The sequence below is a fragment of the Dama dama genome, chromosome 13 (assembly GCF_033118175.1).
Source record: "Dama dama isolate Ldn47 chromosome 13, ASM3311817v1, whole genome shotgun sequence".
NCBI classification, from domain to species: Eukaryota; Metazoa; Chordata; class Mammalia; order Artiodactyla; family Cervidae; genus Dama; species Dama dama.
In genome coordinates, this window is record NC_083693.1 from 15,146,014 (window position 1) to 15,160,090 (window position 14,077).

Consider the following 14,077-nt stretch of genomic DNA (forward strand, 5'->3'; position numbering starts at 1 on the left):
GGCTAGTGGCTACCAGAATGGACAGCACAGAGACCATTTCCATCATCACTGAACGTTCTATCGGACAGCACGAGTTAGACCCTGAGTGTGATTTTTTTTTTTTGCTTGAGTCTGAATATACTTAGTGGTAATAATTTCATCCTGTCTTTCTTATTAATAAAATCCAAATTATACCTCATTTCTTCATAAATTTTCTACTCCCAAATTCAGTTCCAAGGAGGACAGTGGATTATTTACAAGCAGGTCAAATAAGCTCCTAATCCTCTACTACCTGGGACCTAGAATGTCTTTCTTCTTCTATAACAATGAATGAAACAAAAATTAGTTGAGGAAAGAGGAATGCATTAAAAATTATGGTAGACAAAATGCTTCATTTATAGACAATAGCTTCATGTTGAATATGAAGCTCCCACAAGGAAGTCGGAGAGGAGAGGGTAGCTACTCCACACAAACCAATTCCTCCACCAGAAAGACACCACACACGCACCATTAACACGGGGGATCAGACACTTCGTGGCTTAAAAAAAAAGTGCCTACACAGAAACAGGCCAGTTACACTGTCCTTTGTGGGCCAGGGGCAATGGCACCAGATTCTCTACTGGGAACAAACTTTACTTACAACAATTTCTAATTTCTAGCATCCTTAATCTGTACTCCTAGGATGCCTAATAAATAACACTGCTATTCCATTCCATGTGTGTTCACACTGTAAAGAAGCAAAAACGCAATGATAAAACACAAGCACAGCTTAGGAATAAAGCACAAAGTCTAAGACACTTCCATTGCTAAGGATGCTAAGATCCAAAATTCTCCTTCTAATTCCTCATTCTCAATTTCATGAAAGCCTGGAAAAACTATGTTTATGACTAGTAGGAAATGCCCTGTTCTAGCATTGATCTCTGTTAATTAAAAAAATTCTGCTCTTTGCATCCTTTTCGCCAATTTTTCTCTCACCCTATCTATGCCTATTTACTTTTAGTAACACAATTATTTTTATGAAATCCCGTGATATAGAGCTTTCTTTTTCATTTCAGATGAGTGGAATGAGCAGCGCTAACAAGAATCATTAACATCTGGTCATTTTAAGTTGTAAAAACACCTTAAGCTCTTCAGAAGATGCAAAAAAAAAATTTTTTTAAATGTAATAATAGCAATAATTAAATTACATACTTGTGACTTCTTGTAAGAAATCCAAACATGGTCGACTACTTCCAGAAATGCTTATTGAAACAGCCAATGGGGTCTGTCCTTCATAGTTCCTTGTGTTCGTGTCCGCTCCATAATTATATAACATCCGTGCACAAAGCACATCGTCCCTAAGGGCAGACAAATGTAAAGGAGTCTGTCCATCTTCTAAGCGACCCAAGTTTGTGTCTGCTCCTCTCTGGAGGAACATTCGGCAATAAGAGTGATTGCTTTTAATCACAGCGTATCGCAACAGGAAACCATTCTGAATGTCGATGTTGGCGTTGTGGTCCAGGAGGATTTTCACACAGCTTGACCGCTCTCGGATAATGGCGAGCTGAAGCGGCGTTGTACCTTTATCACTGAGCGGGTCAACCTCAGCCTTGAACTCCAGTAGGAGTCGGACAAATGAGTCCCTACCATAGTGAGCAGCCACATGAAGGGGAGTCCAGCCATCATTGCTTTTTGCATTAATAATGTCGCTCCTGTATTCAGATTCTAACATCAGGCGTGCAATCCGGGCCCGGCCATGCATGGCTGCATAATGAAGAGCAGTGAAGCCTCCGATTAAGTCCTTAACTGTGGGATCAGCTAGAGTTAAAACCAAAATGAAAACATTAGCAGACTCTGGGAGAGAAAGCAACAAACTCTGCCATGGCACAGCACATCTTAGCCAATTCTCATATGAAATGCGGAATGATTAAACACATAATGAGCATCAAGTCCTTCCTGCTTCCGCTTAATTGAAATAGTTTTAATGGAAAATAAATTTTAGTAGAAAGCCATCAAACCTGGATCAACAGGATGAGCATATGACTTACAAAGCATTTAAAAGATAAATACGGCAAACACAGAGCTCAGATCGCCACACCCCTTCTCTGTGCTAACTTAACCAGCTGCCCTTGGCTTCCCAACTCCCTCATCTCTGCACTGTTTCAGGTTTCTCTTCTGTTTTGAACTTTTTGTTTTATTTTCTCTTGTGCTGCTTCTTGGTCTTAAAAAGAAGCATGTGTAGCAACATCTGCTGCTCTAAATTACGGATGTGCTGTGGTCTGGCAGACTGTGTTATTTTAGGGTATATTAGGTAAAAAAAAAAAAAAAAAAAAAAGGTTTTTGTGGTCTACAAAAATTCCAAAGTATGTAAGGTATATATGTTAAGTGATCTTGATAAATCATGTTTCTATAAGATAAAGGTCTATTCTGAATTCTTTGTTTTATAAGAACTCTGGAGTTTTACAAGAATTAGGCAGCACACATTGTGTGAAAAATTGGGAGAAACTTCAGCACTGTGTAAATATTATTTTCTAAAACAGTTCCAAACCTCTCTTTTAAATCAACAGATTTCTGGAAGAAAGAAGTAAAAGAGAAGACAGAAACTAAAATGACTTATCAGTTATGTGACTGCTCTAGCCAGAGACTTTTGTCCCCTGTCCCCAGTCCTTCCTGAAGCTGAGAGTCAGCTCTGCACCACTCGCATCCCACTGGCCTTCCTGGGCAGGGGACAGAAGAGGCGAAAGAACCTTTATTCACTTACTTCCCGGAGGCCGGCAAGTCCACGTGAAGATAACTGGTTGGACCTAACTACCTAAGAGTAAAATGCTTTCTTCTTATAAAAGTCACCCTTAATTCTTCGTTCATTCATGAAAGAGAAAAATTCACGAGTGTTTTTCAAACAAACAAAAAGCCTCCAGAGTTATGTGATTAAACACTCACATGTTGTTTAGTAAAAATATTTTTTTTAGTTCTATAACATTTTATGACAGTTTGCGCTCTTAGAAAAACCTATGAGGCAGAAAAGTATATGTAAAGTAGTAATAATACTGTGGAAAATACAAATTTCAATTAAGAAGAAGCTACAACAAAAGCTATAAAATGTTAACACTTCTGAGGTAAGTTCTATCTATCAGTTGAATTTCTAAAATTATTTCATATAAACTGATATTATACAATAGTAATAAGACTTTTATGTGTTTAAAGGAAAAAAGGGTATCATATCTGCCCTGCTCTTCACTAAAAGAAAAATATAGTATCTATTCAAGTTGCGACTTAAAAAAATAAATAAAAGCAAGAACATTTGAACAAAGCACACTGCTGCCATCTACTGGTAAGACGTGAACACGGGCTACTAATGTTTCCATTTTGACAGAAGATGCCCTCAAGTTTTTTTTCAGATACCTTACTTTTAGATCTAGAGTGAGGACAGGCATGAAATCTAAAAGAACCTCTACTACTCAAACAAAACCGTAAATCTTGCCAAGACACTCATTTCTAATCTATATCCAACCAATCAACTGTTTCCAAACATTGTCTCTTATCTGTTAATGAAATTCAAGTTCAATACTTTGACTTCTCCCACCTTTCATCTACCATGGGTGCCTTTAAAAATGCCAGCAAATAGTCTCATGTGTTATTTTACAGTAAAATTAAAATTATGTTACACGAACCTGCACTTGCATCTTTGGTTTTTCACTTCAGGTTTTTTTTTTTTGGTTCTACTTATAACTTAGTGCTATACTGAGCTAGGAAAAACAAATATTAACAAATACAGCAATGATTTGTTTATTCTAAGTAAAAAACATTAAAATGCATTATTTGAGTACATACTGGAAAAAAAGCATAGAATGAAGGCTGTAGGTTAACAACACACAAAATCTGTACAGTTACTTTTCCCAAGAAATTAACAAATGGAAAATATAAGACAAATAAAGATGAAAACAAAAAGTTATTATTAGCCAATGCAATAAGAAAAAATCTTAAATGTAGTTGCAGAAACAACAAAACACTTAGATAAAATTCTATAAGAAACAGGCAAGACTTTCTTTGACTTAACTGAATTCACTTCATCTGTGTCTGTTCATATGTTCCTTCATCAGAAAAGCCTTCCCTGAACACCATCAACCTTATAACTTTACTTCAGGAAGCCTTCTCTCCCCAGGTGCACGTATTTAATACAAATTATAGAAGTCTCAAAAAACCCACTTAAACTTACTGAAAAGTTTAGCAATATATATAAATAAAAGCAGAGAAACATTCCCTACCAATATGACTTCTTTCCAATAGCTTTACAGTGGTACAATAAAATGGAGACATTTTAAGTATACAGGTTAACAAACTGATGAATCATATAGTCATGTTAACTACCACCACAACCACAATAATTCCCATCCTCTTAAAAAGTTCCTTCCTGCCCCTTTAGAGACAATTTCCTGCCCAGACTCTAGGCCCCAGGCAACTACTAATGCTTTGTCTTTCTAGAATTTCATAGAGTTTAGGCTTTTGCATTTGACTTACTTCAGTCATTGTGATGTTTTCGAAATTCATCCCCATGTTGTTGTTGCTCATCAAAAGTTCATCCCTTTGTACTGCTGAACAGTATTTCATACGATGGATATAGTTTATTTATACAGTCATTAGCAAATGGACAAATGGGTTATTCCTAGGCTATAATGAATAATACAAGTCTGTGGATTTATGTTTTCATTTCATTTGGGAAACGACCTAGGAGAGAACTGCAGGCTCACATGTTAAATATACATCTGCAGGATTCCACGGACAGAGCAGCCTGGTGGGCTATGGTCTATGGGGTCACACACAGTCAGACAGGACTGGGCAACTAACACTTTCACTTTTCAGTCGCTCAATTGTGTCCAACTCTTTGAGACCCCACGACAGTAATGTAGCACGCCAGGCTCATCTGTTCACAGGACTTTCCCGGCAAGAATGCTGGAGTGGGTTGCCATTTCCTCCTCCAGGGGATTCTCCTGACTCAGGCACCGAACCTGCGTCTCCCACATCTGCACTGGCAGAAGGATCTTTTTTTTTTTTTTCACCACTGAGCCCCTTAAGAATTCCTAAATATAAATTTAACCTAAAAAAGGTACCAAACTGCTTTTCTAAATGACTACACAATATCACAGTCCCTAGCAATGTATGAGAATTCCAAATGTTCTACATCTTCACTAATACTCAGCATTATTAGTAATGTTAACTTTACCAGTTCTGTTGAGTATAAGGTGGTAACTTGATGGGATTTTAATATACATTTCTCCAATGACTAGTGATATTGGGCTTATTTATATACACTCTTTATGGGAAGTGTCTCTTGAAATCATCTACCCATTTTTATTATGTACTTTTACTCATGACTGAGTTTAAAACCCAACTGTGTATATATTCTGGATACAAGCCTTTTTGTCTTGTATTTTCTCCTAGTCTACTGCTCGCCTTTTCACTTTCTATAATGTGTCTTTGGAAGAGCAAAAATTTTAAATTTTGATGAAGTCTACAGTCATTTGTTCTCTTTGACGGTTTGTGCATTTTGTGTCCTGTTTAAGAAATCTTTGCCTAACACAAAATCACACAGATTTTCTGTTTTCTTCTAGAAGTTTCATAACTTTAACATTCATATTTAGAGCAATGATCCACTGCTAGCTGGTTTCGGTGTAGAGTGTAACATCAGATCAAGGTTCATTATTTTCCATATAAGTGTCTATTTGTTCAAGCACTATTTGTTTACACGAAGCAAGAACTTTCAGATGTACAAGTTGAATTTAGAAAAAGCAGAGGAACAAGATATCAAATTGCCAACATTTGCTGTATCAGAAAAAGCAAGGGAATTCCAGAAAAACATTGATCTACTTCTACTTATTGACTACACTAAAGCCTCTGACTGTGTGGATCACAACAAACTGAGGAAAATACTTAAAAGAGATGGGAATACTAGACCATCTTACCTGTCTACTGAAAACCTATACGCAGGTTAAGAAGCAACAGTTAGAACCAGTCATGGAACAACAGACTGGTTCAAAATTGGGAAAGGAATACGTCAAGGCTATACACTGTGACTCTGCTTATTTAACTTCTATAGAGAATATATCATGCAAAATGCCAGGCTGGATGAATCACAAGCTGGAATCAAGATGTTGGGAGAATTATCAACAGCCTCAGATACGCAGATGATACCACTCTAATGGCAGAAAGTGAAGAGGAAGTAGTGAACTAAAGAGCCTCTTCATGAGGGTGAAAGAGAGTGAAAAAGCTGGCTTAAAACTCAACACTGAAAAAACAAAGACCATGGCATCTGGCCCCATCACTTTATGGCAAATAGAAGGACAAAAAGTGGACACAGTGACAGATTTTATTTTCTTGGGCTAAAAAATCACTGCGGACGGTGACTGTAGCCATGAATTTAAAACATGCTTGCTCATTTCTATGATAAAACTAGACAGCATATTAAAAAGCAGAGACATCACTTTGCTGACAAAGGTTTACATAGTCCAATCTATGGTTTTGCCGGTAGTCATGTACAGATATGAGAGTTGGACCATAAGGAAGGTTGAGTGCTGAAGAATCGATGCTTTTGAACTGTGGTATTGGAGAAGACTCTTCAGAGTCCCTTGGACAGCAAGGAGATCAAACTAGTCAATCCTAAAGGAAATCAACCCCGAATATTCACTGGGAGGATTGATGCTGAAGCTCCAATACCCTGATGTTGGGAAAGATTGTGGACAGGAGAAGAAGGGGGCGTCAGAGGATGAGATGGTTGGATGGCATCACTGACTCAATGAACCCGAGTCTGAGCAAACTCCAGGAGATAGTGAAGGAAAGGGAAACCTGGGGCTCTTATAGTTTATGGGGTTGCAAAGAGTCAGACACAACTTAGTGACTGAACAACAAACAAATTTGTTTAAAAGACTACCTCTTCCTCAATTATTTATCCTGGTGCCTTCGCCACAAAAGTTTACCATACAAGTGTGGATCTATTTCTGAACTCTATTCTGTTTCACCAATCTAAAAGTGTATCCATACACCAATACCTGATTATCTTGATTACTGGGGCTTTATAGTAAGTTTTGATAGCAGGTAACATCCTCAAACTTTCTTTAAAACTGTTTTGGCCAATAAAATTTAGAACCAACCTATCAATTTCTTCAAACAAGCCTGTTAAAATATTGATTGGAATATGCTAAATATTCTAAAAATGTAAACCTGTTCCAAATTATCTAAATACTATTTATTCTTCTAAACGTGAATACAGAACACCTTTCTAATTATTCAGATCTTCTTTAATTTCCCTTAGCAATATTTTGTACTTTTCACTGTATTAAGTATTGCACATCTTTCATTACATTTATTACTAAACTTTGCTGCTATTATAATGAATTGCTTTACAGTTCATTCTCTAAATATAATTTGCTGGTACAGAGAAATAAAATTGACTTTTCTGTATTGGCCTGTATACTCTGTAATCTAGCTAAATTCACTTTTTAGTTCTAGACATCTCTGTAGATGTCTTACAATGTGCTAAATACACAATTATGTTCTCTGCAAATAAAGACAGCTTTACTTCTTCCTTTCCAATTCCAGGACTTTTATGTGAATAAAAGTAGTAAATGTGAATAAATTTGTACTCACATTTGTATTCACAATACAATGTATTCACAATGTATTCACAATACAATTCACAAAATGTGAATAAATTTGTATTCACAAAATGTGAATAAATGTAGTAAAAGCGTATACACTTGCCTTGTTCCTGATCTTAGAGGGAAAGCATTCAGCAGTTCATTTACTATGATGTAATTCTGTAGTCTTTGGAAAACCTGCAGTTTTCCACAAGTGCCTTTCTTTAGGGTTTGGAAGTTATCTTCTGCTTTTGGCTTGCTAAGAGTGTTACGATAAATGGGTATACTATATTGTCAACCCCTTCATGGATCACAGCCTTGGTGTGGTGAAGGGGCTTGCATAACTCAATGAAGCTATGAGCCATGCCATGCAGGGCTACCCAAGACAGACAGATCACTGTATAGAGTTCTGACAAAATGTGGTCCACCAGAGAAGTGGCAACAGACTCCAAAATTCTTGCCTGGAGAATCCCACGGACAGCATGAAAAGGCAAAAAGATACTTGACTCCAGTATTCATGCCTGGAGAACCCCATATACAGTATGAAAAGGCAAAACGATATGACGCTAGAAGATGAAGCCCCCAGGCTGGAAGGTGTTCACTATCCTACTGGGAAAGAGTGGAAGGCAATTACTAACAGCTCTAGAAAGAATGAAGCAGCTGGGCCAAAGTGGAAATGACACACAGTTGTGGATGTATCTGGTGGTGAAAGTAAAGTCTGATACAGTGAAGAGCAGTATTGCATAATAACCTGGAATGTTAGGTCCACTGTTAGGGTAAATTGGATTGTGGTCAAGCAAGAGATGGCCAAACAGAACACTGATATCTCAGGAATAAGTAAACTAAAATGGACGGGAATGGGAGAATTTAATTCAGATGACCATTACACCTACTACTGTGAGCAAAAATACCTTAGAAGAAACAGAATAGCCCTCACAGTCAACAAATGAATCTGAAATGCAGTTCTTGGGTGCAATCTCAAAAATGACAGAATGATCTTGGTTCATTTTCAAGGCAAACCATCCAACTTCACAGTAATCCAAGTCTATGCCCCAACCACTGATGCCAAAGAAGCTGAAGTAGACCGGTTCTATGAAGACCTACAATACCTTCTAGAACTAACACACAAAAAAGATGCCCTTTTCATCACAGGGGACTGGAATGCAAACGTAGGAAGTTAAAATGTACCTGGAATAACAGGCAAGTTGGGCCTTAGAGTACAAAATGAAGCAAGGCAAAGATTAACAGAGTTTTGCCAAAATACACACTGGTCCTAAAAAACATTTTTTTCCAACAACATGAGAGACAACTCTACACATGGACATCCAGACAGTCAATACCAAAATCAGATTTATGGTCTTTGCAGCCAAATATTAAGAAGCTCTACACAGTCAGTAAAAACAACTGGAGTTGACTGTGGTTCATATAATGAGCTCCTTATTGCAAAATTTAGGTTTAAATTGAAGAAAGTAGAGAAAACCATTAAGCCATTCAGATATGACCTAAATCAGATCGCTTATGACTACAGTGTGGAGGTGATGAATAGATTCAAGGATTAGATATGGTAGACAGAATGCCTGAAGAATTATGGATGGAGGTTCATAAGACTGTTCAGGAGGCAGTGACCAAAACCATCCCAAAGAAAAAGAAGTGGTTGTCTGAGGAGGCTTTACAAACAGCTGAGGAAAGAAGAGAAAGATATACCCAACTGAACACAGAGTTTCAAAGAACAGCAAAGAGAGATAACAGCCTTGTTAAATAAACAATGCAAAGAAATTGAGGAAAACAACAGAATGGGAAAGACTAGAGATCTCTACAAGAAAACTAGAGATACCAAGCAAACATTTCATGCAAGGGCATGATAAAGGACAGAAATAGTAAGGAGCTAACACAAGTAGAAGAGTTTAAGAAGAGGTGGCAAGATTGCAGAGAAGAACTACATAAGGTCTTAACCACCTGGATAACCATGATGGTGTGGTCACTCACCTAGAGCCAGACATCCTGGAGTGTGAAGTCAAGTGGGCCTTAGAAAGCATGACTATGAACAAAGCTAGTGGAGGTGATGGAATTCCTGCAGAGCTATTTCAAAGCCTCAAAGATTATGCTGTTAAAGTGCTGCACTCAATATGCCAGGAAATTTGGAAAACTCAGCAGTGGCCACAGGACTGCTGTGGAAAAGGTCAGTTTTCACCCCAATCCCAAAGAAGGGCAATGCCAAAGAATGTTCCATCTACCATATAATTGTGCTCATTTCACATGCTAGCAAGGTTATGCTCGAAATCCTTCAAGCTAGGCTTCAGCAGTATGTGAACCAAGAACTTCCAGATGTACAAGCTTGGTTTAGAAAAGGCAGAGGAACCAGAGATCAAATTGTCAACATTGAGAAAACAATGCAACTCCAGAAAAACTTCTCCTTCACTGACTATGCTAAAGCCTTTGTGTCAGTTCAGTTCAGTTGCTCAGTCATGTCCAACTCTTTACACCCCATGAACTGCAGCAGGCCAGGCCTCCCTGTCCATCACCAATTCCTGGAGCCCACCCAAACCCATGTCCATTGACTGTGTTAGCCACTGACTGTGTGGCTAACAATAAACTGGAAAATTCTTCAAGAGACAGAAATACCAGATCACTTTACCTATCTCCCAAAAAACCATGGGGTCAAGAAAACAAAAACACACATAACCAATAATAAGTATCAGGTTTTCACTACAGATTCCGTAGACACTAAAAGGATAATAAGGAATATAATGAGCACCCTTGCAGTTCAAGAGTGTAACAGTTAGAACCAGACATGAAACAACTGACTGGTTCAAAATTAGGGAAGTGCTTCCCTGATGGCTCAGATGATCAAGAATCTACCTGCAGTGCAGGAGATCCGAGTTCAATCCCTGGGTCAGAAAGATCCCCTGGAGAAGGGAATGGCTACCCACACCATTATTCTTGCCTGCGAAATTCCATGGACAGAGAGGAGCCTGGCAGGCTACAGTCCATGGTGTCGTAAAGAATCGGATACAAGTTAGCAACTAAACAACATATTGTCGATTCCGTTTTCTGCATCTATTGGAATGATCATTTGGTATTTACTTTTATTCTATTAACAGGGTAAATTACTCTATATTTTCAGATATTAAGGAAAGTTTGCATTCCTGGGCTAAACACTCTTTAGCTGTGATATATTCTTTTTTATATAATGGTGAATGAGACTTGATAGTACTTTGTTAAGGGTATTTCTATCTGTTGTGGTCTGTTGTTTTCATTCCTTGAAATATCTTTACTTGGTTTCAGGGCACTACACACCTTATACAATAAGTCTAGGATCATTTCCTCAGTTTGTTAATGTTTATGCCTTTATTATTTGAAATAATTCAACAGAAAAGGCAGCTGGGTCTAAAGTTTTTAGTGTAGTTTTAGTTATGAACTAAGTTTCTTTGATGTAAACTAATTATTCTGTTTTTCCCTTGGGTCAGTTTTCGCCATTTGTGTATTTCAAGCAAACTGTCCATTTCTTCTAAATGGAAGAAGGGTGCTCATTATATTCCTTATTATCCTTTTAGTGTCTGCAGGAACTGTACTGAAAACCTATACTTGTTATTGGTTATGTGCATTTTTTGTTTTCTTCATCACCTTGAGGTTTATCAATTTTATTGATCTTTTCAAAGAACCAGCTTTTTCTTGGTTTCATCCATTTTCTCCATGATTTGTCCCTTTTCAATTCCACTGATTTCTTTTCTTCTATTATTTCATTCCTATTCTTACTCTGAATGTAATTCTAGCAATACATAGAAACTGTACCCTGAGAGCCCCTTCCTCTCCCTTCCTTTGCACTGTTACTGTTATATACATTACATCTTTATATAAGCCCAACAACCATTTTATAATTATTTATATTGTCTTTTAAGAGATGAAAAGGGGGAAACGTATTTACATTGTCTATGGCAGCATGCCCCTAAGGGGGCCCCTCCCATAATCCCTGCCTCTTGATGCTCATGCCCTTGTGTAAATCTATCCCCATGCATATGAGCAGGACCAGTGACTTCCTGCTACCCCAAACAACCTGGCAAAGATGACGGAATGCCACTACTGTGTATGTCATGATACACGAGGCTCCATCTTGCTAGCAGACTCACTGCAGCAACTCTCCTTGCTGCTGTCATGAACCAACAGGTCTTAGTGGGAAAGCCCACACAGGACAAGAATCTGCAGTTTATCTCTAAGAACTACTGGCAACCATCAGCGAAGGCCCTCAGCCCTACACACCCAAGGGAATTATTCTGATGACAACCTGAGTGAGTTTTGAAGCAAGTTCTTCCCCAGTTAAGCCTACAGATGAGAACAGTCTGGCCAACACCTTAAAACTGGGAAGTAATAATAGCCATAGGAACAAATATACTGTTTTTTACATGCATAGTTACCTTTACCAGTGATTTTTACTTGTCCTGTGAATTTTGATTACATATGGTACTTTTCTTTCAGCTGAAGGACTTCTTTCTTTGCATATGTTGGTATGCTTAATAATGTTCCACAGGTTTGTGGGGCCCCTGAGTGAGGCTCTGACACTGCTTACAGCAAGCTAGAGAACCACCTCACATGTAACAGAAGACCTGGCAAATCAGACAGCTATATGGGCTTAGATAAGCTGACACATATTCCTGGAAATTTGGAAGGCTGATGCATGCTTAGGAAAGACCAGAGAGGACCCCAGTTATCTACTCATCTCTGGTTAAACATGAGGCCAGAAAATGAAAGTTGGGGCATACTGGTAAATTATCTGATTACTGAATGTGTCTCAAGCTAATACACAGATCTCATTGGCAAAGTAAAAGTCTTACTGCCTCAAATTGCTTAAGCACAACCTCTGACCAGTTACTGGTCAAACATAAACTATTTTGACTATAAGCTATGTTAAATATCTTATTGTCGTTATTTTTCAAAGTTCTTTTTCATGTATGTTCCTCAGACTGGATAATGTTTATTGATCAATTTTCAAAGTCACCAATTCCTTCTTGGGCCAGTTCAAATCTCTGTTAATCACTCTAATGAATTCATTTGTTACTGTACTTTCAATTCTAGAATTTATATATATATATATATATATATACACATATATAATTATCTATATTTTATATATATATATATACACACACTCCCATATATATATATATACATACATATATAGTTGCTGTTGTTCAGTCGCTCAGTTGTGTCTGACTCTTTACAACCCCATGGACTGCAGCACGCCAGGCCTCCCTGTCCATCACCATCTCCTGGAGTTTACTAAAACTCATGTCCATTGAACTGGTGATGCCATCCAACCATCTCGTCCTCTGTCGTCCCCTTCTCCTCCTGCCCTCAATCTTTCCCAGCATCAGGGTCTTTTCTAATGCGTCAGCTCTGCACATCAGGTGGCCACAATATTGGGGCTTCAATTTCTTTATTGATCATCCCTATTTGATGAGTCACTGTCACATGTTGACATTTCATTCTTTGAACATGGTTTCCTTAGTTCTTTGAACACCTTTATAATAGCTATTCTGAAATTTTGTTAAATGTAGCATCTGCCTCTTCACAGACACTTTGTATTAGCTAGTTTCATTTCCTATGTATGAGCAATACATTCCAGTTTCTTAGCAAGTCTCTTGATTTTACTGAAAATTGAACATCTTAGACTATATCACAGCATCCTTGGATTTTGATCCTTACCTCTTCTAGGTCGGCTGCTGTCACTATTAGTTTTAGTGAATTGCCTAATTCTACAGTTTGTCTTCCTTAAGAGTATACAGAGTGTCTCTGCTCAGTTGTTATCATCAAAGCATGGCTTCTAGGGGCTGCTCCTAGGAGTAACTGATGTTTGACCAGTAACTGGTTTGAGATCATGCTTAAGCAATTTGAACCAGTAAGGTCTCCATTCTTTGTCAAGGAGGTCTGTGTGTAGGTTGATACACACATTTAATAATCAGACAATTTACAAATATGTCACAGCTTTCATTTTCTGGCTTCAAGTTCAAAGAGAGATGAGTAGATAACTGGGGTTCTCTCTGGTCTTTCTTAGCATGCAGCGGCCTTCCAAATTCCCAGGAATACATAGCAGCTTATCAAAGCCCACATGGCTATCTCATTTGTCAGGTCTCCTGTTAAATGTGAGTCGGCTCTTTTGCTTGCCCCAACTGGTATTAGAGCCTCAGTCAAGTAGCTGCGCTGCTGGCCTTTGCAGTTTATTCACCACCTAGATCAAGACCAGGGTTATTTTCAATGGCAGTCCAGGATGGGGCATTTCCATGGGCTCCAAAATCAGGTCAGTCCCTTCTACCGCAGGATTCCAGCTCTCCTGACACTGTGACATGGAGCTTGCTGGAGAGCAGACAGAGTAAATGGGAACAGCCACTTTGAGCTCAATTTCTTCTTTTTCAGGTTTAAGTTAAAAAATAACTGATTTAAGATGGCTTGTCTTTCCTACTCAAACATCTAAAGCTATAAATTCCTCTCTAAGC

The 14,077-nt window shown here is 38.2% G+C and overlaps 1 protein-coding gene across 6 annotated transcripts in view; it reads right to left on the minus strand.

Annotated features, from left to right (window-relative positions):
* Window positions 1-14,077, minus strand: part of ASB7 (ankyrin repeat and SOCS box containing 7) — a 51,200-nt gene that overhangs the window by 15,903 nt on the left and 21,220 nt on the right. For 5 of the 6 annotated variants that reach the window (XM_061158568.1, XM_061158569.1, XM_061158567.1 and 2 more), the window contains one exon: window positions 1,171-1,776. In XM_061158568.1, coding sequence (XP_061014551.1) covers window positions 1,171-1,776 — 606 coding nt within the window. Of the gene's footprint in view, window positions 1-1,162; window positions 1,777-14,077 lie in introns of those variants that run through there. The other variant, XM_061158572.1, reaches the window with a different exon arrangement.